General features: G+C 46.1%; 1 protein-coding gene and 1 long non-coding RNA gene across 15 annotated transcripts in view; one reads left to right on the top strand and one right to left on the bottom strand.

Annotated features, from left to right (window-relative positions):
• ITSN2 (intersectin 2) overlaps positions 1-8,469 on the top strand; it is a 141,462-nt gene extending 132,993 nt beyond the window's left edge. For 8 of the 13 annotated variants that reach the window (XM_064571927.1, XM_054509630.2, XM_054509632.2 and 5 more), the window contains 6 exons: positions 278-493; positions 1,056-1,177; positions 1,971-2,053; positions 4,528-4,611; positions 5,046-5,219; positions 5,657-8,469. In XM_064571927.1, the coding sequence (XP_064427997.1) occupies positions 278-493; positions 1,056-1,177; positions 1,971-2,053; positions 4,528-4,611; positions 5,046-5,219; positions 5,657-5,814 (837 nt within the window). In that variant the 3' untranslated portion in view covers positions 5,815-8,469. The remainder of the gene's footprint in view (positions 1-277; positions 494-1,055; positions 1,178-1,970; positions 2,054-4,527; positions 4,612-5,045; positions 5,220-5,656) is intronic. The other 5 variants (XR_010405463.1, XR_010405462.1, XR_010405461.1 and 2 more) reach the window with 5 other exon arrangements.
• A 3,848-nt stretch (positions 8,470-12,317) lies between these two features.
• Positions 12,318-23,905, bottom strand: LOC123850872 (uncharacterized). 2 transcript variants are annotated; one of them, XR_010405470.1, is made up of 3 exons: positions 21,780-23,905; positions 18,644-20,626; positions 12,318-13,313 (listed from the first exon to the last, which is right to left on the bottom strand). It is a non-coding gene; the product is annotated as an uncharacterized LOC123850872 (long non-coding RNA). The 2 variants fall into 2 exon arrangements; XR_010405471.1 differs by lacking the exon at positions 12,318-13,313 and having other exon boundaries at positions 17,990-18,800; positions 20,546-20,626.
• Positions 23,906-25,114: the final 1,209 nt, after the last annotated feature.

Here is a 25,114-nt window from a genome sequence, read left to right as displayed (position 1 = left end):
TTTCCCTTTCTTATAAAGAGAAATTGGGTATTTTTGAATTCTTTGAATTCAGCTGGTAAATCCATATTCTGTGGATATAAGTAATCATTTTTATGATGCCAGTTTGAACTCTGAAGAAAAATAAATGCAAGGACCTTTTGTGTCAAGATGAATGATTACAGCCACATTCCCAACTAGAAGATTCTACCACCGCACCCTCAGGTCCAGGGCACTGGCCTCTCGAGGGGCAAGGGGATGGTTTGTGCCGGGACTTACAAAGCAACAATTTCTCTTTAAGCAACTTATCTTCAACTCCCTCACCAACTGCCTGGGACCCCGGAAGCTTCTGCACAGTGGGAAACTATATAAGACCAAGAGCAATAAGGAGCTACATGGATTCCTCTTCAACGACTTTCTGCTCCTGACCTACATGGTCAAGCAGTTTGCTGTTTCCTCAGGCTCTGAGAAGCTTTTCAGCTCTAAGTCCAATGCCCAGTTCAAAATGTATAAAACGGTAAGTGTTGCATTCCTGGCCATGGCATCAGGAGTGTAACGAGGTGTTTCTGTCACCTTGAGGACCTCCTTCCCAACCTGAGCCTTTCTTGTCCTCGTGGGACTCTCTACACCTGTCTCCAGACGGGTCACTCCCCCTTCCTCAGGTCCCAGGGAGGAGGCCCCAGTGTGGCTGGGCTCTCACTGCCCTCTTGCAGCTGACGACTGGATTCCAGCTGTGGATTCTGGCCTCCTCCCTGGCAAATGTGCCGTGTGATCCCACATTCAGCATCAGGTCTCTGTGAAACTGAAGCTGGAGCAGAGTGCTCTGTGTAGGAATGTGGAGGAGAGACCCTGTCCCATGAGCAGTCATGGACACTCAGAGCTCCTGTCCCCAGTTCAGGAACCTCTGATCTGCCCAAGATGTTTTCTTCCACAAAATGGACACAGTCTCTTTTTCCCAAAGTAAAAGACCCTTCTCTGCTTCTCAACAAGGCTCTTCAGAACCAAGCTCTCCCGAGATGTAGGCAGGTGGAGGGTTCTGGCCCATCTCACAGCCTGTGTTTTGGCCCTAACTCTTTCAGCCCATTTTCCTGAATGAAGTCTTGGTGAAACTGCCCACAGACCCTTCCAGCGATGAGCCTGTCTTCCACATTTCTCACATTGACCGGGTCTACACCCTCCGAACAGACAACATTAACGAGAGGTCAGTCCTGACCACATGTGACCTGCCTTGAAGCCTGGAAGGCTCCCTCCCATAAGCCACCTCCAGTCCATGGTCAAGTCCCACTCATTCTGCACCCCAGGCTCTCCTAACCAGTCCTGTTCACCCCAGTCCCACTGGTCAGCCTTGGTGTGGATGTGCCGGGTTATTGCGATCACCTCAGTGTGTGTCCCTGCCTCCAGTCTCTCCTCAGGATCTTCCAAAATGGGAGATCCAGCACCTTGCTTCCTACTAAAATCCCCCATGCAGCAGTCCAGGCTCCTCCGCCCGGTCGCCGAGGCTGTGTGTGTGTGTGTGTGTGTGTGTCTCTCGGCCCCAGCGCCATCCCTCCACCCCCAGGACCTGTACTCCAGCCGGCACATCTGCCCTCCTCGTGTGGAGCGCTGCGCTCCTCTCTCTGCCTGGCCAGCCATGCTGTGATGGCAGGCTGGGGACGCGCCTCCCCCTCTGCGTGCCTGCTTCTTGGCCCAGTCTCAGGTCGAGTGTCCCTCTGTGGTGCTGAATTGCTCCAGCCGTGGTGCACTGCTCTCCCCTGGTGCCGGTACCTTGCCCGTACCTGGTGTTCTATAAGCAGTCAGTGACTGTCTAGAAATTCCCAGCTTGATCTTCAAACAGCAAACAAGTCTTCCAGTTGAACTAATATTGGGTCTGTGATTGGAAACTTGTCGAAGCCAAGGTTAGCACAGAAGTGAAGAGCGAGTGCAGAGCTCTGGAGCTCCTGGTTGAGCCTGGGAGCTGTGTGGGGAAGCCGCCCCATGGCTGTGTTCTTCTCCAGGACTGCCTGGGTCCAGAAGATCAAGGCCGCGTCTGAGCAGTACATCGACACGGAAAAGAAGAAACGGGAGAAAGCTTATCAAGGTAGTGGGTGGTGCCCTGGAGGGTTGGAAGCAGCTGCCAGGGGACCCCGGGGAGGGGGAGGGGGAGCGGTCCCACCCTCAGGACGCAAGCTGCTGCTCCTGCAAGGCGGGGGCTAAACAGGGACAGCTGGAAGGACCACACTTGCTGGGGGATCAGCCAGCAGAATCCCTCCTCGCTGCTGCTGCCCTCAGGGCCTCCCTGAACCCCTACCCACTACACAGATGGGGGCATCCAGTGCCAGCCCTGGGACCTTCCTTCTCTCTGTGGCAAGCCCACTTCTGCTTGGTCCATTTTACTTCACCCAGCTTCACTTCTGTGCCTATTTGCCTTCAGCTCTGCTCCTCCTCTGCCACCCGGGCCCCTGCCCCAGGCCTCCCCCACGTCTACCCATCCTCCTCCCTGGACACCGGGGCCTGAATCTCAAGGTTTTCCTCCTCCTCACCTGCCCTTCACCGCACTTGCGGTCCCCATCCTGTGCAGACGGCTCCCTCACTTGACACCAGTGACCGAACCCACGGAGCCACTCACTCTCCCTCCTGAGCCCCCCCTCCCCCCCCCCCCCCCCCCCCCCCCCCCCCCCGGCACCAATGGCAGGAAGTCACGGCTCCTCCTCCGCTTGTACCTGGAGCTCCGCCCTCGCCTAAGCCTCTCTGTCCCTCTGCTCTCTCAATTTCATGAAAGTCATGCTGGGCTGCTTCCCTGAGCCCACATCCAGACACACCTGGACTTCTCCCGGCCACCTGCTGGCCTTTGCACCTTGGCATCTCCTCCTGGGAAGCTGTGTGGACGCAGTGTTGTCCTTGCCACCTGGACTGCAAGCATGCTCTCGGTCCTCATGCTCCTCTACTCATGGGCCGAGTCACACATCTTCTGTCATTCTCTTCCCTTGTCCTGGTCCTTTCCCGGTGGCACAGCCCAGTTAAGACCCAGTTAACAACTTCCACCCTGGCACAAGGCCCCCCATCGCCCATCCTCGTCATCCCCAGAGTATTCTTCTTACAGGGCTGAATCTCCTTGCTTAAGCATCTTCCCTGTTGCCTCCCAAATTAAGGACAAATTCTTACCCCAGACTCAGGGCGCAGCCCCACTTCTCCCCTTTCCCTCTGCCTCGCCCACACCACTGCCTGATTAAACAAACCACCTCAGATTACACCCCCCCAAGCCTTCCCTGTCCAGTCCTCCCCCTTATGTTCCACTCTGTAGCTGCAACTCTGTTTTTTTAATTCAGGTTTCCCTTATTTTGTTATATACTCTTGAAAGTTATGTGTAAATTGGCTTTTGCTGATTGAATCTTATTTTAATGGTACTTCAAATGCTTGCTATTGAAAATCAACGACTGAATGATTTGTAAAGCATATAACAATCTCTTAATTGGTAAAAGACATAAATCAAAGTTTTTATATTCGTTTTGCTTAATATCAATATCTATACATATTGTTGTGCATTTTCTAGATGTTCAATTCTTTAGACACTTATTACTTACTCTGTGCCAAGCCCTGTGCTAGTCCTAACCGGGCCTTCAAAGATGAATATGGCCCAGCCCTGCCTTTGAGGGGAACTGAGTGTAAGGGCCGCGCTGGAAGGGTTGGCAAGAACAAGGGGGGGGGGGGGGGCACGTCTCATAAAGTTTTATGTGCCCTAAGTTTTGAAAAATCAGTAGCTCACCAAGCAGCCTTTTGTTTGTTTTTAAACCCTTGAGGGCAAAACCTGCTTAACTTCCTATTTGCCAAGATAATCTGAGTTCACAGACTCATTTTGAGTACATCCTCAAATAGAATAAGGTCTTAAGTGAAACTGCTTAATAAGCTGAAGTGTTTCCATGTAACTGGAATGATGGTGGGCGGCTAATAGACGTTGGTCCTGGACGGTGAATTTTTACCTTGCCAGTGACGGTCCTTTCTCAGACTCAGTTCTGCCCTGTGTGGAGATGGCAGTTCCCAACAGCCACCCACCCTATAGCGTAACTGTACAGTTTAAATAAGACTTTTGTAGAGGTCTAGCACCGTGCCCAACACAAAGTATTCAATAAATGTTAGCTGCTTTTAAGTGCCTAATGGATATAATGTCTTATTTTGTTACTGTTACCAGTTGCTAGGCGACTGAGGGTAAATGCAAGGCTGAGTAAACACCAGCTCTGCAGCAGCCTCTGCTGGCAGAGGAGACTCGAGGACGCTCCAGAGCCTGGGATGGTGGATGCGCAGAGGAGGGCAGAGATGGGAGCAAAGCTGGGCGTGTATGTCCAAGGCTGGGTAGGACGCAGACAAGCAGAGATAGTGGACAAGGTGTCCCAGCAAGTGACACAGCCTGGGCAAAGGCAGAGCAGCCAGATGCTGGTCGGCCAGGCCCAGTGCTGTGGCAGGGGACACTGGGAGTGTTAGGGTCGGTTAGACAGACTGTATCTACAGCTCAGTGTCCAGTGCACTACCTGCAGGCTCAGGGAAGAACTTACCGGGGCTTGTCTTCCTCTCTTGCAGCTCGCTCTCAAAAGACTTCAGGCATCGGGCGTCTGATGGTGCAGGTCATCGAAGCTACAGAATTAAAAGCCTGTAAACCGAATGGTAAATGCTTCTTTCATTCAACAGATGTGGTAACTGCCCTGTTCTTTGCTGATGACTCTTCTGAACATTGAATAACGGGACACTTAGAAAAATCAGTGTTTCCAGTGCCACTAAAATGGTTGTTGGACCAATGTTATCATAGTGTGTTTTCCCAGTAAGTTCCAGTGCCTCCCTCCTCAGCACGTCAGAGTCGAAGCCACACTGACACTTGCCCAAGCTCGTGGGGAACAGTTGGGGCCCTGGAGCCCGCACGGTTGCTCCCAGGCTTACGGTGCTGTCAGCACTGGGGACACGGAGAGCACCAGTCACATTTGGGCCCCCACACAGTGGCTCCTGCTCTTGTGGTTTGGATCCTGCTTCTGCTCAAGGAAGGTGCTGTTGTCATTTATTTTACTTACACATGCCACGTGCGTCTTTGGTTTGTTTTTGTTCAGGAAAGAGCAATCCATACTGTGAAATCAGCATGGGCTCCCAGAGCTATACGACCAGGACCCTCCCGGACACACTCAATCCCAAGTGGAATTTTAACTGCCAGTTCTTTATTAAGGATCTCTACCAAGACGTGCTGTGTCTCACCATGTTTGACAGAGACCAGTTCTCACCAGATGGTAAAGTATAACTCGACCAGGGAATCCGAAGTTTCCCCAGTACTCTAGAATTTGGGGTCTAGGTCCAGGGTACTTGGCTTTAGTTTTACCCCGTGACACCTAAGGAAAAGGGCACGGGCCTGTGGGCACCCGCAGCTCCCATGGGAAGCAAGGTTGGGGGGGGGGTCCTCTCAGGGGCAAAGGGTGGCCTCCAGGGTGTTTCCATTATGGACCCCAGTCCCTCCCAGCACCTCCTGAATGGCTGACCCATTCTCTGGAGCCCAATGAGGTAGCTTCCTTCCCACACACCCCTCGTTCTGCATGCATCCAGTCACAGTAACAGCCACTAAGCTGGATCTGAAAGTTTTAAGAATGTCTTCAGACACTCCTCCTGGGGTAGTTTTCTTTAATGACTTTTATAAAGAAGAAACTTTGACTCTCGCATGTCTGTTCACCAGATTTCCTGGGTCGTACTGAGGTTCCAGTGGCAAAAATTCGCACAGAACAGGAAAGCAAAGGCCCCACAACCCGCCGACTCCTGCTGCACGAGGTCCCCACGGGGGAGGTCTGGGTCCGCTTTGACCTACAGCTTTTTGAGCAAAAAACTCTCCTGTAGGGGCCTCAGGGATCTGCCCAAAAGGCTGGGCTAGAGCCAGATGGACGGTGCTGCACCTGGGCCCAAAGAGCACCGCCAGCTTCATCCATCGCGGGCCACGCGCAGCGGGGCTATTTTCTTGCACACCAAATTGCTAGCAATCTATGCAAACATGGTCTTTCCTATAAATAAACCAAACCCATAGCACAGTGCCTTGTATTAGTGTTAACATCTTTGGTTGTTTTTAGATGCCAGGGTTTCCATTTTCAGGGCTACAAAAAGTATTAAGTGGAAATGAGGCATCAGAACACCAGATGCTACCTGTGGTTGAACGTGCCCAAGGCGGGTGGTTCTGGTGATGCTGTAGCTACCCCGTGCCGGGGGCCTGTGCCGGGCCACGGGTGCTCAGGAGGTGGAGGACTGGGGAGTGCGGGCGCAGCCTCAGGCTGAAGTCTGTCTACTCTGTGCACTGAACAAAAACAGACTTGATCATTTTATTCCCGATTAGATTTTATCATCTCTGCTGAGACAATAGAGTTTGAAATATAAAGGGGAAAGCTTGATTTACTTTAAATACTGTGAACTCTAATAATATGGAAATATTTTTCAACTTTAGTTTTCTGAAGTATAAATTATTTATGTAAATTCCTTGTTTTGCCTATTTCATAGGACATGCATCTTTAAGCTTTATCATTGCCAATATGTACAGAAAGAGAATAAAAATATAAGTTTATGAATGTAACTTCTTTCAAAGTTTGACTGATTTACGTTCCACCTGAAAGGCTCTTAAAAGGTAAGTTCAGGATGCTTGGGTGGCTCAGTCTTTAAGCGTCTGCCTTCGGCTCCGGTCATGATCCCGGGGTCCTGGGAACGAGCCCTGCTAAGCAGGGAGCCTGCTTCTCCTGCTCCCCCTGCTTGTGCTCTCTCGCTTGCTCTCTCTCTAATAAATAAATAAAATCTTTAAAAAATATAAAAATAAGAGGTAAGTTCAGGGGTTGCTGGTAATGAAACCAAATTTCCTTTCTGCGAGGGCGGCAAAAACCAAGGGCAGCTTGGGGAGGGGGAGTGCCTAGGAGACCCTGCAGCCTCGTCTTGACTCTCACTTGCTCTAGGACTCTGGTACATTTACCTACTGTTTCTGGGGCTTGGTTATCTTTGGTGGTGAGACTGCTGACCTCTGTGGGAGCAACACCCTTTGAGTCCTTGTGCTTGCCAGGTGAGCAGCAACCTGAGAGGTAACTTAGAACAGACATTACACATCCTCAGCAGGCCCTCAGCCTCCAGCTCCAGCAGCACCTCTCTCTCCCCGTCCCCTGTCCTGTCAGAGCCACATCTACACCGTCGGAGCTGCTTGTTTGGGCTCTGGATTTTGAAGTATGCAATTTGTTTTGAACATTGACAAAAATAAGGTCTTACCCACTAAATCCCTGGGTTAATGAGTGCAGCTGGAAAGAGTGGTCTTTTGGAAAGAACCACACAGGCTGCAGGTGCCCTGATTTTCAGGGAGCACATCTTCTCAGGGAGCTGGAAGAACAAGAAACATTCAGATGTCCCTCCACCCCGGCCCCCATTTCTGTCTAAACATAATCACTGGGCAAAGAAAGGCTGGAAAACATAATTCAGAATATTCAAGCAAAAAAAAATCATAATTCCAGGTATTAATCCTGGACGCTGACTTGTTAAAACTTAGATGTAAAAGTGTCAACAGAAGAGACACCACTCAGCATGTGAAACCAAAACAACTGGATACATTAATTAAGGAAAAGTTTGGCCGGTCAGGCACACAGCCTCACTGATCTCCTAGAGGGTCTCCCATAGGGTCTTGAAGCAAGTTGTGTGTTGGTTTTGGAGGCAGGTATGGGCTGATGTCCAAGTCTACCTCTGACTGGTCTTCCAAAGCCCGAGACTGTCACCGATGGGTCAGGCCGGTTTAAAACCAGTTCTGGGGTTACTTGTGACCCGAGCTACAGAATAATCCTTTTCTCAAGACGGTGAGGACTTGAATTCTCACTGGGATGAACTGTGGCTAGAGCCATTTCTCCATGTCTACATATGTCAGGGTTCTCTTCAGATTCAGGACAGAGGAGCCTGGAGGATGTGAGTCAGACAACTTCTCTGAAACCTCAGAGGACATTCAATGTCTGTGCTCCCAGCAACGCCAGTCACCTGCTTTGACCTGGGAACGCAGCTCTGCCCCTGGAGAAATCAAGTTCTCTCCTGACTGAAACTGAGCTTGATTTTCTGAAGGGTGAGGGAACGGAGTATGCCTTTAGACTACTTGCATCCCCCGGGGAAGGGCTGAGCAGACCCGAGGGATGCCCAGCAACCCCCACCCCCACCCCCACCCCCGAGCTCTTCAGGATCAGGACGCTGTGGCACACCAGCAGGATAACCACCCTCTGAAAGGGACCCAAATCCTGAGCAGTTTGACTCACATTACAGGGGTGAGGAGGGAGTGTGCTCTGGTGATCAGACCAGTACTTTGGCACTGGAGGGCCTGGACTTGGAATCGAGAACACTGCCACTTTCAACGATGCAGCCGACCTTAACAAGTTACTGAACCCCTCTGAGTTTCACGTAACGGGAGATACTACTACTATCTTGCTGTGAAGACTTTTACGTGAATAAAATACCTCACCTAGTTCACAACAGGAGCGCAATAAACGGTAACTGTTATGATGTGGTTATCTCTTGCAATATCTTACACGTCCGGAGACAGAAAAACCTGCCGGCAGCATTTTAACTGTGGCGCAGACACTACAAACCAAAGCTCAGCGAAGCTTTATTGCCAGTGGCCTCCCTGCAGATGGCCCGGTTCCTGGCAGCCGCACCCCAGCTACAGGGAGGCCCAGTGCCGCCCCAGGGCCTCTGCCGTCGTCACTGTCCTTTCCACGGGCCGTGCCCCCCACCCATGCTGGCCGTCCCCAGCCACCCAGGATCGCGGTCTGTGCTGTCTGGTTCCTCCAACCTATGAACAGAGGGAAGCGCTGAGTGTCGGGTAGGGAAGAGGGGCTGATAGGGGCAGGGAGGAAGGCCTCGGAGGATCCCACCCAACACTCGACCCTCCTGCCTGAGCTGAGACCTTCCAGGCAGCCCTCTCCTCACCTCTCCCCTGCTCTCTGGCTTCTGTGACGCTCAAGTCCTATGTCTTTGGACTCCACATGGTACTAACCTTTCTATGGTGGGACAGAGATGACCAGCTGTCCACAAAACACTTGCTCTCTCTGCCATTGTGCTCAGAGTGGCGAGGGGCTACTTTTCCCAGCACACTCCCCCCACGCCCACCCCACGGTTAGGGACAGCCATGTGACTGGTCCTCGCCGGTTGGAACATGCGAGACCTGGCCCACCCACCCTGCCAGGGCAGCACTCCTCCACGACCTCTTCCCTCTTCAGGTGGACAGGAATGAGTTCCCCAGAGCAACCTTGGAATCTGGGCAGTAAAGATGACAAAGATTCCCTCAGCTAGACTCCCAAAGACTGCATAGAAGAGAGACAGCCTGCCAACCTACCCTGTTCTGACACCTGAGCAAGAAATAAATTTCTGTCGTGTGTAAAACACACTCCATTTTTTGCCTCACGTGGCAACAGCAGTCAGGCTCCCCTGCCAGAAGGGCAGAGCTGACATTGTCCCGTTCAGAACTGACCAAGGGACTTGGCTCTCAGAATTATTCCCAGAAGAAAGTGCTGAAGGGGGCGCCTGGGCGGCTCAGTTGGTTAAGCGGCTGCCTTCTGCTCTGGTCATGATCCCAGGGTCCTGGGATCGAGCCCCCCATCGGGCTCCCTGCTCAGCGGGAAGTCTGCTTCTCCCTCTCCCACTCCCCCTGCTTGTGCGCTCTCTCTCTCCTCTCTCTCTCTCTAATAAATAAAATCTTTCAAAAAAAAATTTTTTTTTAATTGCTGAGGAAAGTGGTATGGAAACTTAACCACATAAGGAAAATCTGTTTCTCTCTGAGAGACTGGGGAAAACATGGGATTGGGTAGGACCTGGGTCACAAAATATCTAACAAGATTTTCGTGCTACAGAGAACTAGTCCTTCGTCATCTGGAGGGACTCTCGCCTTGTGCTGGAGGCGAGAGTGGGGCATTTGGTGAACACAAAGACCCACTGCACTCCAGTCAGTCATGAACCCCTTAGAGTTCCCAGGCACCTGGAGGCTTCTCTGGAAGCGTCCTCACCCTCAGGCATTAGGATACAGGATGTGGGAGAGGATGGAAGGGAAGATGTGCCAATCAGATTGTGAGCTCACGGTAAAAAACCTGTGCATGGAAAATGCTTACATATAAAATAACTTTCATGTATCTAAGCCATCATGTGGCCTAATTTTTAGTATAAATTTCATTTCAGAATGTTCCCACCTATTGTGACTACACTAAGGAGAACAAATTTTTTTGGTCTGGGTTGGATGTCTAAATGGTAGAAAAATGGCAGAAGAGCAAAAATTCCAGGAAAAAGGAGATTTTAGAGGGCAGAACTCCGTGGCCAGGGTTTCTCTCATCTTGTAAGGGCACAATCTGTCCCCCAAAAGCAGGCTCCAGGATTCCCCAGTATGGCTCCTTTTCTGATCTCCAGACCCCAGGCTCCCTGCCAAAAGCTGTCCCATCTATGCAGCAGCACCAAGCCCAGACACAAACCCATCAGCTCTTGTGCATTAAATAAAGCCTCTTCTGCATCCTCTTTTTCACTCCCTTCCTTGGCTCCTGCCTTCTCTGCCCTGGGGAACCCATGTGAGAAGGAGGGATCTGTCAATGGCTCGGATTCCACAATCAACGTCTGCTATCTTGTGCATGCTGCAAACTTACGCCATCCCAGCCCTGCTCCCCCCAGATCTCATCCACTCACCACACAATTCTCGTCCCTTTTATTCTCCTGGCTGAGCTTCGAGGAATGAAACTTCCTTTCAAAAATAATCTGACTTATGGCGCCTGGGTGGCTCAGTCGTTAAGCGTCTGCCTTCGGCTCAGGTCATGATCCCAGCGTCCTGGGATCGAGCCCCACGTCGGGCTCCCTGCTCTGCGGGAAGCCTGCTTCTCCCTCTCCCACTCCCCCTGCTTGTGTTCCTGCTCTCACTATGTCTCTCTCTGTCAAATAAATAAATAAAATCTTAAAAAAAAATAAATAATCTGACTTAGGTCAGTAGTCTTGTTCTCTTTATCAGGTAGACATTTCTTTTCTGAATAGGTAAGTTTTTCAGAACTGCAAAAAACAAACAAACAAACAAAAAGGTATCTCAACTCCATACAGAATTGTATTGTTCAATAATTGTCTGAAAATTAATTTTGCAAACTCAGTACTCACTTATTGAAAAGGAAGGACTGAGTGGACATCACTTGGTGGCTGCCCATCAATCAGTCTGCCCCACCCCCACCTCTGCTAGCACAACCATCAGACAGTCGCGTGACCCTTGTCTGCCTGTGGCTGAGGTACCCGGTCCAGGGCTTCAGTCCCTACAGTTATAAGTGGGACAGGACGGCTTTCAGGCAGTCCTCAAGAGCCCAAACCAGAAACTCAGGCAGGCCCAAGGCATCCATTTCCCAGCACATGCACAAGAAAGCAGAGAAAGCCAGTGTGCAGAGAAAGGAAGCAGGTTCACAAAGAAGCTCTGATGAAAGCCACAAAGTCCCAAAGAGGAAAGGACATGGCTCTTAGTCCTTACGTAGCCTGGCTGTCCTCATGACTGCTATGGTCTGAATGTGTCCCCCCAAAATTCGTATGTTGAAACCTAACCCCCAATGTGATGGGATTAGGACGTGGGGCCTTTGGGGGGTGATTAGGTCACAAGGACAGAGCTCTCATGAATGAGTGCCCCTATAAAAGAGGCCCTAGTAAGCTCCCTTGCCCCCCTACCATGTGAGAACACAGCAAGAAGTGCCATCTAAGAACCAAGAAGGGGGTCCCCGCCAGATACCGAATCTGCCAGCACCTTGATCTTGGACTTCCCAGCCTCCAGAACTGTGAGAAATAAATTTCTGTTGTTTATAAGGCCCCCAATCTCTGGTATTCTGTTATAGCAGCCAAATGGGCTGAGACACTGACCGTAGCTTCGTAACAGACCACTGCTCTCTAACCTACAAAGGCTCCTCCCACTCCCCCTGCCTTTTTTTTTCTTTTTTAAACTTAAGAAGGATTCTGCTTTTTGTAATCAAACTATCTCTGACTAACATAGCCACCTTGTCTTTAAGTCCTTTTCTTACCTTACTGAGCAGCCATGTGGAGGCACCTCCGGGTGTGTCCTCCCAGAGGATCTTCCTAGGGCTGCCCCCATTCCTGCCCTGGGAAGCCGAGGCCTATCTAGGCATATAAGCCTTCTTCTCCATTCCTCCATACACTTCTCCATTCCTTCCTTCTTTCCTTCCTTCCTTCCTTCCTTCCACAAGCATTTACTCATCCTCTACTGCATTCCAGCTAAGTGCTGGGAACACCAAGATAAAGACAACACAGTCTCTTCCCTCAATGGGCTTGTTGGGGTAAGAAAAGGCAGATGGAGGGTGTGGTGGCATATCCCCACATGATACTTCCCTCTCTTGCCTGGATTGGGATGGCCAGCAATGAAAAGAAGGGGCAAAGGCATGAACCAATGTGGCAGTTCAGGCAGTTATAATGGTGCTGACTTGACCCAGATATTTTTGTAGTTTATTCATATGTCTTTTCTTTAAGGGAAAGGGATTTTGTAGATGAAGACAGAAAGGGTGGCAGGGTCCAGACAGCATCTAATGTGCTATGTTAAGAGCCTGGACGTTATTGTAAGGGTTATGGAAAACTACTGAAGGGTTTTCAGTTGGAGAGGGTTGATCATTTCAGAGAGATTTCTCCAGCTGCAAGGTGGAGTATTCACTAGAGGACACCAGACTAAAGGAGCTGAGGAGCAAGAAAGTGGGGGAATGAGGAAATAAAGGCTTTGTCTCACTGGGGGGGTAGGGAGTTATATAATTATTAATGTTTAAATTAAAATTGTTAAAATTTATAAAGAAGCCAAGAAAACAGAAACAAAACATAAAATTTCCAAATCAGAAGGGGAAACAGAAAGCAGCACTGTTCAGTCCAGCAAAACTCAGAGTGAGAGACAAAAAGGAAATATCAAGAGAGCATGACAGGACTTCTATTTTTTTGTGTAGAACTTACAAGTTTGCACGGGCCAATACTCCTGCTGCAACAACTAGAAAAACAGATATTTACCACTACCCCTAGAAAAAAAATTCCTAATTTTAAAGTCATTGGACAATTTCAGAGAGGAGAGAACTCTTTCAGAATGAGCTAGCCATCCCTGTCTATTTTCTCTGCTGAGGGAATTTGCCAACCTCGGGTAGCAAGGTATGGACTGATTCCTGCATGGTCCCAGCATATCTTTGGTGTATTTTTTCTCCCAGGTCTGGTTGCTATCTTGGCAGGTAGGTAGTTAACCTTGTTCTCAACATCTTCCTCCCAGTGGTAGGCACGTCAAGCAGTGCATTGCGATAGGGTCCCCGTGGGGGATGGAGACCCTCCAGGCCCTGAGTCCAGACAGCCTTCCCCAAACCTATCTGAAAAAGAATCAAATAAAATGCTAGAGCTATAAAAATAAAACACCTGAAAATAACACAGTGATGGGTTTAACAAGAGATTATTAGACACAACTGAAGAGATAATTAGTAAAATATCTAGAATCAAGTATACAGTAACAAAAAAAGATGGAAAATACACACAAAAAAATGGTAAGAAACAGTGAGGATACAGTGACATAGTGAGAAAATCTAAAATATGTTTAACTGGAGTACAAGAAAGAGAGGAGAGAGAGAATATGGCAGAGGTAATAGACAAAGAGAAAATGAGAACTACCCAGAACTGATTAAAGACATCTATTTACAGGTACAAGAAAACCTATGAATTCCAAGTAGGATGAATAAAAAGAAATTCACATTTAGAAACATCATATAAAACTACAGAATGAATCAGACAACAAGAAAATGTTTAAAGCCCCCAGAGAAAAAGACAATTTCTTCAAAGGATCAACAGTGAGACCAGCAGCTGAGTTCTCAACTGAAAGAACAGAAGACAGTGGGATAGGAGGAAAGGGAAGGTGGTGGTGGAGGAAGACCCTAGGCTCACCTTGTCCCACAAATACAACTAGATAACTATCAAATCATCCCAAATACCCCAAAAATCGACCTGAAGACTGACAGAACAACTTCCACAACTGAAGGTAGAGAAGAGGCCACATCAAAGAAGGTAGGAAGTGCAGAGACGCAGTCTGGGAAAGAAACAGATCGTGGCCAGTGGGAAGGGAGCTATGGTGGTGGAGAAGGATGAGAGCCAGACTAACAGGGGGGAAACAAATCCCTATAGTAACTGGTTTGGAAAACAAGAGGGGCTGAATTTCATGAGTTCTTACAAGCAGTGGGACTTGAAGCCTGGAGTTCTTTTTTTTTTAAAGATTTTATTTATTTGACAGAGAGAGACACAGCGAGAGAGGGAACACAAGCAGGGAGAGTGGGAGAGGGAGAAGCAGGCTTCCCGTGGAGCAGGGAGCCCGATGCGGGGCTCGATCCCAGGACCCTGGGACCATGACCTGAGCCAAAGGCAGACGCTTAATGACTGAGCCACCCAGGTGCCCTGAAGCCTGGAGTTCTAAATCAGCATACTTGGCTCTGGGAGAGCTTGGAGGACATTGCGGGTGCTCTTGGAGAGAAGGCAGGGGAAACAGCCTGCAGATACATAGCATGGAAACAGTGATCTGAAGAGCACCTGAGGAACACAGTGGGGAGATTAGCTGTTCATCTCAGAGTGTGTCCCAGAGGGGCAGCATTCATGGAGAGATGCCTCGAGGAACCGAGGAACCAAGGAACCGGCAGGCACCATTTCCCTCCCATACCCCTCAGCATCAGCACAGAGCCACCTGTGGGAACCAGTGCAGCAGTGACACTCGCTACCTAACTTGCTTACACCAACCCCTGCCCCACCCCATGCTCCAGTGGAACTGCCCTTTCTAAAGTCATGCCTCCCTTAGTCCCAGTGCAGCAGACTCCCTCCCCCACAAGATGGGCATATACTTCTACCCACACCACATGGCCTGACCTGGGAGCTTTGCAGAGCCTCAATTCCAGGGGCAGTGGTGACAGGTCTCATTTAACAAGCAGACCAGAGCCCACCTAGCTAAAACATACCACATTCAGACCAGGGACCAAACATGCCCACAACAGGCAAAGAGAGCCTCTGGAGATGACTGGCCTGAAGGATAAAGTAGTCAGGACAAAAGAGCAGAGTACACACAGCACACACTGGAGACACTTCCGAAAGTGCCAGGCCCTGGGGAACAGGAGACACTACAAAGCAGGGCACTATAGACCTCTTCTTCATAAGACCATTACCCTCAAGAACAGGATATGTAGTTGACTTTCCTAACACATAAAAACAAGCACAGAGTCTTAGACAAAATAAGAAGACAGAGGAATTTGTCCCAAATGAAAGAACAGGACAAGACCACAACCAAAGATCTAAGCAAAAGAGATAAGTAACATGGCTGATGGAGAATTTATAGCAATGATCATTAGGATACACTCTGGACTTGAGAAAACAATGGAGATATCTGTGAGACCATTAACACAGAGATAAGGAATAACATAGCAGAGATAAAGCGCTCAATAAACACAATGAAACACACATTTGATGGAAAGAACAGCAGGCTGGAAATGCAGAGGAATGAATTAATGACCTAGAAGACAGAGTAATGGAAAGTAATCAAGCTGAACAAAAGAGAGAAAAAAGAATTAGGCAAAACAAGAACAGACTTAGGGAACTCAGTGACTACATCAAACATAGTAACATTTGAATTACAGGAGTTCCACAAGAAGAAAAGAGAAAAGGGGGCATGAAATTTATTTGAAGAAATAATAGATGAAAACTTCCCTAATGTAGGGAAGGAAACAGATATCCAGATCCAGGAGGCACAGAGAACCCCCAACAAAAATCAACAAAAGCAGATCCACCCTAAGACATATCATAAATAAAATGGCAAAATATAGTAATAAAGAAAAAATATTAAAAGCAGCAAAACAAAAGGAGACAGTTACATACAAAGGAAACCCCATAAGGCTATCAGTGAATTTTTCAGCAGAAACCTTCCAAACCAGAAAGAGTAGCATGATATATTCAAAGTGCTGAATGGGAAAAACCTGCATCCAAGAACGCTCTATCCAGCAAGGCTAGGAGGAGAGAAAAAGGAGTTACCCAAACAGGGGTGCCTGGGTGGTGCAGTTGGTTAAGCATCTGACTCTTGATCTCAGCTCAGGTCTTTTTTTTTTTTTTTAAGATTTTATTTATTTATTTGAGAGAGAGAGCATGAATGGGGTGAGGGGCAGAGGGAAAAGCAGACTCCCGACTGAGCAGGAAGCCCAAGGCGGGCTCAATCCCAGGAACTCCAGGATCATGACCTGAGCCGAAGGCAGACACTTAACTGACTGAGCTACCCAGGAACCCTATCAACTCAGGTCTTGATCCCAGGGTTGTGAGTTCAAGCCCCGCATTGGGCTCCATGCTGAGCATGGAGTTTATTTATTATAAAAAAAAAAAGTTTCCCAGACAAACAAAAACCAAAGGAGTACATGGCCACTAAACCAACCCAGCAAGAAATACTAAAGGGGACTCTGGGTGGAAAGACCAAAAATGACAGTATAAAGGCAGGAAACACAAAAGCAGTAAAAATGAATTATTTCCATAAAAAATCAGTCAAAGAACTCACAAAATAAAAGGTGTATAAAATATGACACCATATACTTAAGACATGGGGAGGAGACAAACTATTCCAAAAAATACATAAGGCACTTCCAAATTCATTCTATGAAGCCTGCATTACCCTGACACCAAAACCAGATAAAGGCACCAAAAAAAAAAGAGAACTATAGGCCAATATCTCTGATGAACATAGATGCAAAAATCTTCAACAAAATATTAGCAAACCAAATCCAACAACACATTAAAAAAAATTATTCATCACAATCAAGTGGGATTTATTCCTGACATACAGATGAACTAACAGACATGTGGAAGATGTTCACCATCATTTACCATCAGGGAAATGCAAATCAAAACTACAATGAAATGTCACCTCACAACTGTCAGAATGGCTAAAATTATAACAACACAGGAAACAACAGGTGTTGGCGAGGATGTGGAGAAAGGGAAACCCTCTTACACCATTGGTGGGAATGCAAACTGGTGCAGCCACTCTGGAAAACAGTATGGAGGTTCCTCAAAAAGTTAAAAATAGAACTACCCTATGATCCAGTAATCGCACTACTGGGTATTTACACAAAGAATAGAAAAACACTAATTCAAAGGGATACATATACCCCTATATTTACAGATTTATAGCAGCATTAATTACTAGAGCCAAGATATGGAAGCAGCTCAAGTGTCCATTGATAGATGAATGGATAAAGAAGATGTGGGGTGTGTGTGTGTGTGTGTGTGTGTGTGATGGAATTATTATTCAGCCATAAAAAAAAGAATGAAATCTTGCCATTTGCAATAACATGGATGGAGCAAGAGAATATAATGCTAAGTGAAATAAGTCAGAGAAAGACAAATACCATATGATTTCCCTTATATGTGGAATTTAAGAAGCAAATGAGCAATGGGGGAAAAAAGAGAGAGAGAGAGAGAGACAACCCAAACCCAAGAAACACTCTTAACTATAGGAAACAAACTGATAGTTACCAGAGGGGAGGTGGATTAGAGGATGGGCTAAACAGGTGATGGGGATTAAGGAGTGCACTTGTCAAGATGAGCACTGCGTGATTAAAATACTTATTAAAAAATAAAAATTCTGTGGGAAAAAATGTTTGAAGTAGTTATCACAAGAAGAAGATAGATAGATAGATAGATAGATAGATAGATAGATAGATAAATAAATAAATCTGCTATTAGTAACACCTACTGGAAAATTTGGTTAGTGCACTGGGATCATCTTTTATTTATTCTTTTAAAAGATTTTATTTATTTGAGAGAGAGTGGGAGAGAGCACAAGAGTAGGATGAGGGGCAGAGGGAGAAACAGGCCCCCTGCTGAACAGGGAGCCCAATGCAGGGTTCAATCCCCGGTCTCTGGGATCATGACATGAGACAAAGGCAGACAGTTAACTGACTGAGCCACTCAGGCACCCAGCTTTTAAAAGTGGGGTGCTGGCTCAGTCAGTTAAGCGACTGCCTTCAGCTCAGGTCATGATCCCAGGGTCCTGGGATCAAGTCCCACATTGGGCTCCCTGCTCAGCGGGAAGTCTGCTTCTCCCTCTCCCTCTGCTCCTCCCCCCCCCCCAACTTGTGTGCTCTCTAATAATAAAATCTTTTTTAAAAAAAAATTTTAAGGGGCGCCTGGGTGGCTCACTTGGTTGAGCGACTGCCTTTGGCTCAGGTCATGATCCCAGGGTCCTGGGATCGAGCCCCACATCGGGCTCCCTGCTCGGCGGGAAGCCTGCTTCTCCCTCTCCCACTCCCCCTGCTTGTGTTCCCTCTCACACTGTCTCTCTCTCTCTCTCTCTCTGTCAATTAAATAAATAAATAAAATCTTTATAAAAAAAAATTTTTTTTAAATGGGGTGCTATCCTACAGGTGTGAATGGATTTTCTTATCAAGTTCCTATATGTTGATTAAAACGATCTTCTGGGTAGAATAAAAAAAAAATGACAGCAGATATCTACTAAAGGAAAATAATTTGTCAACCTAACATTCTTAATCCTGTGAAAACATCCATTAAGGATGAAGGTAAAATCTGGAAAAGGCTATATATAAACTGTGTGATTCTAACCATATGACATTCTGTAAAAGGCAAAACTATAGAGAGAGTAAAAAGATCCATTAGTCAGTTAGTACATCCTTACCTGCATTTACTATGAGTTCTGCTTATCACAGATCTCGCAGAGGTTTTATGCCACTCTTTTGGAATAACACTATGTAGAGTAAAAGTGAACTGGGGCAATTTGGCATAAAGCCCAGCCTTCTCTAGGTCTTTAAATTCTTTTAAGGTATATCCTTTTCCTACAGGAAGATTAAAAAAACAAACAAACAAAAAAAAACTAAATCAACACTCTTAAAGTCAATTCTAGTCACTCCTGGGGTAGGAAATCACTGGACAATTAGAAGTCTCTAAAAATAAAGCTCAGTGATCACAAAGTACCTGTCTTATATTGAAAAACAGCTCTCGGGGCGCCTGGGTGGCTCAGTTGGTTAAGCGACTGCCTTCGGCTCAGGTCATGATCCTGGAGTCCCTGGATCGAGTCCCGCATTGGGCTCCCTGCTTGGCAGGGAGCCTGCTTCTGCCTCTGACCCTCCCCCCTCTCATGTGCTCTCTCTCTCTCTCATTCTCTCTGTCTCAAATAAAAAAAAAAAAAAAAAAAAAAACAGCTCTCTTCTCTTCATCCATCTCTTGCTGTCTTCTAAACAGAGGATCACAAAATGAAGGGACCATAACCCAGAAGAAAAATAACTTTGAGAATCCTAGTACAGTTTGTATTAAGCTCTCTAAATCTGTCGGAAGCATTCAAGTATGACCTTACTGTACATCAAAGAATAAGGACCCATGAATAATGTCAATCCACAGAGCAGGGAAAGGGTAAATGTCATCTGTCTTACGATAGGAAATTTGCTGATCCGGGAGTGGCTGACTGGAGGGAGGGCCACCCAGATAGAAGCAACATACTGTGTCCAGAGTTCTATTGCATTGGCCAATAAATATTTGTTGACACCACTTTGTGCCACATCCCAATGAGTTCCTATCCTCAAGGATCTCAGTCTGGAACAGAAAGTCATACACAGTGACAATCTAGTCATGAGAGGTATCAGCTCAGGATGCTTTAGGAGCACAAGGCAGCGCTCCTAGGTGGCCTGGCAGTAAGAGAGCTCCCAGGAGACCTGACAAGCGGTCTTTAAGGATCTATGAGAACAGAAGGGCAGGGAACCTCAGTGTGGGGAGTGTCAAGAGGCTGGGCTACCAGAGGATGCAGAGAAAGGTGGTTTTCTCCTCCCCATTCCTGATTATAAGCTTTAGACTAGGGGCTATTTTCCCCTTCTTCACTTTCCCCCATACACCCAGCCCGATGCTGGTCCCCAAAGTATGTATGAGGTAAACAGTTACTGAATAAGCAAGGCAGCAAAATGACTGACCAACACCATACTAGCAAATCTCCCAGAGCCAAAAGAACCTTCTTATCTTCATAACAATGATCTGCCTTGGTTTTCTGGGAGAAGCAAAACAAAAACACAAAACACCACTTCCCTCTTCAGAGCCACACATATTTTTTAAATGACCTCTAATACCAGGTGGCTACTTTTGCTACACAGGAGTAAAATGCTGGAACCTACATCTCAAAATTTTAACTCCTCTATTGGTGAATTTGAAATGTGAAGACTTATTACCAGCCCAACTACTGGTTCTCTGGGCAGCCTTTCCAGCATCCCTCCTTCCACTTTCCACAGAAAGGAGTTCTGCCTCTTGGGCCAGTGCCCGCGCACTGTGACACCTGTCACACCCCACTGCACTCGCTGTCCATGTCTTCCTCTCCCTCCTGGGCTTCCAGTTTGCCGAATGGGAGTGAAGGAACACACACATGTATATTCCCCAGTGGGTGAAATTACTGTAGGTTCCTGTTCTAAAACTCAGAGGAAATGCTTCTGTAGATTTTTTAATGAATACAGAGTAATTACAAGGCTTCTAAAATGACTAGGTTTTCCCACAACCCCAGAGCTTCCAAGAATGAATGAATGAATGAATGAATCTTACTTACCTTTCCATAATTTGGGTCCGTTTTTGCCATATAAAAAGGATTGCATACTTCAGGATCAGAAAGGTCTCCAAATACAATTTCCTTTAGGAAAAAAAAAATACACCTAAGAGCAAATCACTGCATACGGAGGTGTTTTGTGAGATTCAAAAAAGCCAAATGCTTTATTCTGCTTTTATATATAATCATAGATTCAAAGGGTTATTTATTCAAGGAACCTCAGAAGTAATTTAGACTGCAGTGAGAGCCCACCACCTTCTGGGAGAAGTAATCATCAAGCTTTATTCTGAAGTAATCAACCAGCCTCAGTCTGAGAACTTTCTGCTCCACCAGGCAGGAACTTTGGTCATTCTAAGCACCAGTTTGTCCTTAGACTGAGCTGAAATCTGCCTCGTCACTGGACGGGTGAGAAACTAGCTCTCTACCCCGAAGCAACACAAAAGTTATCTACCCATCACCCACATGCCAGCCTTTTAAATATTTAAAGTTTTCATTCCCTCTCCTGTCCTCTCCTCCTTGGGCTAAATACCCCATATTTCTTCCCACTTTTCCTCCCGTTAAGTGTTGTCAAGCCTCCACCCTCTTCTCAAAGTTCTGCAACTGGTGAGGGTCCCCTCTACAGTGCGCATGAGGAGTGACAAGACAGTAAGAGGGGGACTTGGATGCTTCACTCCAAGTACCACCTCCCTTCATACAGCCTAAGAGCTCAGATGTTTTCTTAGAAGTCAGCTCCCACAGTCGACCCACACTGATTTTACTGTCATTTAAAACCACTCACACTTATGGGTGCCTGGGGAGCTCGGTCGGTTGAACGTCTGCCTTTGGCTCAGGTCATGATCCTGGGCCCTCGGATGGAGACTGCTTCTCCCACTCCCTGTGCCCCTCCCAATCCCCACTCGAGCTCTCTCTCCTGCTCTCTTGCATGTTCTCTCTCTCTCAAATAAATAAAATCTTAAAAAAAAAAAAAGGTGCTCCATATATTTAAAAAAAAAAAAAAAACCTCACAGGGGTGCCTGGGTGGCTCAGTCATTAGGCGTCTGCCTACAGCTCAGGTCATGATCTCAGGGTCCTGGGATCGAGCCCCGCATCGGAGTCTCTGCTCAGTGGGGAGCCTGCTTCTCCCTCTCCCACTCCCCCTGCTCATGTTCCCTCTCTCCCTGTCTCTCTCTGTCAAATAAATAAAATCTTTAAATAAATAAATATATATATATAAAATTTTTTAAAAACCTCACAGTACCCTTTTATTGGTGTGTTGTTCAAAATTCTCTGGTTTCATTTTTTCCAACCCTCTGTATGAAATTACTTTGTCTGTAATTCTCTGCTGAAGAGGCTCTGCAACATTTTCAATCCATTTTTTATGTAACATCTCTTTTCTTCTTTCCTTAGAAATATCCAGATGCTGAAAATATGTATCCAATCTCTAATGAAATGATACAAACAAGGAAAACAAATTATTAAGAAGTTTTTCACTTACTGTCATTTGAACAAGGGGGGAAAACACTCACTCCCACTCCTAAGCTCTCAACGTATTTGGGTTGCAAGGTTCTAGCATGAGATAACTGAAGAACATAATCAAGTTCAGGAAGAGAACCTGAGAGCATTGAGCAGGAGGAAGCCAGGGAAAGTTCTAAACCAGAAGTGTGCCTTCAGGTTAAATCACAGCCAAACCATTCCTTACTCATGAAACTCTTGCTTCTTTTTAGGGATTTCAAAGCTTTCCTGTTACCCATGGCATGTCCCCAGGCTTCATCCTCAGTAAAGTCTGTGACAAAATTGGTAGAGTACGCTAGACTTGCTGAAGCACCTCTCTCTGAATCTATAGGAGGCCAATCCTACCTACCTCTTTTCGATGCTCAAACGAGACTATATGTGAACTTCCTTTATAAATTATAATACAAACATTAAAGTACCATTTTAACACTAAGTTTCAATCTCTCTCATTAAAATTAAAACTCCTTTGGGGCACCTGGGTGGCTCAGTGGGTTAAGCATCTGGCTCTTGGTTTCAGCTCAGATCCTGATCTCATGGGTCCTGAGATGGAGCCCCTTGTTGGGCTCTGTGGGGAGTCTGCTTGAAGATTCTCTCCTATAGGGCGCCTGGGTGGCTCAGTTGGTTAAGCGACTGCCTTCGGCTCAGGTCATGATCCTGGAGTCCCGGGATCGAGTCCCGCATCGGCTCAGGTCATGATCCTGGAGTCCCGGGATCGAGTCCCTGCTTGGCAGGGAGTCTGCTTCTCCCTCTGACCCTCCTCCCTCTCATGCTCTCTGTATCTCATTCTCTCTGTCTCAAATAAATAAATAAAATCTTTAAAAAAAAAAAAAAGACTGAAAGGACATTTAAAAAAAAAAAAAAGATTCTCTCCTACTACCCTCCCCCCATTCACTCTCTCTCTGAAATAAATCAATCAATCTTTAAAATTAAACTCCTTTAAGTTTATTGGGGTGCCTAGGCAGCTTAGTTGGTTAAGTGTTCAACTCTTGATTTCAGCTCAGGTCATGATTTTAGGGTCCTGAGATCCAGCCCTGCATCAGGCTCCAAGTTCAGTGGGGAGTCTGCTTGAGATTCTCTCCCTCTGCCCTTCCCCCTCCCACTCACACTCTCTCTCTCTCAAAAATAAATAAATCTTAAAAAAATTATCTCCCTTTCTCTTTGCCCCTCCCCCCTCATACTCAAAAAAAAAAAAAAGAAAGAAAGAGAAGGGGAAAAAAAGCTCCTTTAAGTTTATTTATTTCATAGTAACTCTCAGTACTAATTGGTCATTACCCTTAAATACTATTTCTGGTGGTTTAACATAGCCCCATTGTGATGTGGGAATATATGAGAAAGATAAGTTTGAGTCAGAAAGAATTTCTATTCAGTACCAGAACAAAGAGGGGAAGCAGAACAATCTCTTGGATCCCTTACGGGCAGATCTAGGAATCCTGACCTGTTAGTGATCCTGCAAGGAGGTGGTGCAATCTCAGATCTATGATGTATAAATAAAGGAATCAGAGGAGGCTCCTTCTCCCAGCAAAATGAATCTCTGTGACACAGTAACATCCTCTTGGCCATGCACAACTCTTGCTTACCTAGAATCCAGTCCGTAGCCAACTCTTACCTTCGCAACGTAATTTTCTCTAAATAATATTGCATGTACAGCTTCATCAATGTCTTCTCTAGCTAATGCCTAAAATTACAGAATTGAATATTAGTATGTAAATCCTGAAGAAACCAACCAGAATGACAAAACTCATTGTATTTTACCAATAGTCTTACTGTATATCCACTGCCTGTCACCGCAAAGAATATTTTGTAACTTTTTATTAAGGAAATTTTCAAACATGATTCTCTGTGAACCCATCACCCAGGTTCAACGATTATCAACTGAGAGAGTCAATAGAAGTTTATCTAAATCCCTACTCACTCTCCCCAGCCCTCCCACCCAGATTATTCTGAAACAAATCCCTTACACATCATACCATTAAATCATATCTTTGAAGTACTAAGAAAGCTTACTAATTAAAGGGATCCTCTATAAAATGAATCCTCTTTTCAGGCATTAACTAGGTATGTTTTAAAGGGGCCCTGAAGTTCCTGGCTTCTGCTAGGTCTCTTTATAAGTCAAAACCTCTTTTTAAGTAAAAAAGAGCCAGTTAGTGGCAGCTCCTGGCCAAGGACCAAGATTGTCTTACATCTAGAGACTTGCTGTTTCCATTATGAGTTTGAATAAAGCTGATGCATTTAAAACCTCACCTTAGGGCTTTTCATTTGGATCACTATGAACTGATCTTCCGGCTTTTATGCTTATAGGACTAAGTAGGAACAAGTGGGAAAACAATAAAAATCCAGTATCTGGAAGAGAAATGCTATTACCTAAAAGAACTAGTGTAAAAAGATCCAGGTTCTTAAAATTATTTATTATTCAATCTCTGATTCTGCCACCGTGAATGCATCAAAACAAACTAAACCCCAAACCAAATAACAAATCTGTGAATGAGAGAGATCTCGAAAAGGAGAGTTGTAGTTTTATCCATACATTTAACAGCTTCAAATGAGATCTAAAGTAATATTCAAACAGCTCTTCGGGTCTTCAAAATAAAGCTCTCTTGACAATATAAGCAGAATCTTGCTTTAAAGCCTTCTTAGACTTACTTTAAGACAATTGAAAAATCATGTAAAATAATAAAATGTTTTCCCCTGATGCTATAAACTCAAAATAAATCAATCTATTTATTTGGAGAAGTAGAAACATCTACTTTAACAAACATCTTGGAAAACCACATTTTTTTTAGCCATCCTATTAATATTAGCAAATGTTATAAGTACTATTGATCACGTGTCTGACTTCTGAACCACCTTTTTGAAGGAAATAAACAGTTTTTGCCTTCAATAGCTCCTTCTTCGTGATATCCCCAGAAAATATAGGAAGATTTCTGGCAGCCCTTTTAAAACCCCCAGTTTTCTGTGCACACAGGTGCGGGTACTAAAGGTCTCACCACTCTTAACTGCTACCACGGCAAAAGAAAGGAAATATCCAAGATCTTTTCTTTACAGTGAAATTATAGGATCATATAAGATAATGAAACTTTATGA

The sequence above is a fragment of the Mirounga angustirostris genome, unplaced genomic scaffold (assembly GCF_029215605.1).
Source record: "Mirounga angustirostris isolate CCGP_5_RB_7025 unplaced genomic scaffold, mMirAng1.0.hap1 SCAF_10, whole genome shotgun sequence".
Lineage (NCBI taxonomy): Eukaryota > Metazoa > Chordata > Mammalia > Carnivora > Phocidae > Mirounga > Mirounga angustirostris.
This window is presented reverse-complemented; position numbering and strand designations above follow the sequence as displayed.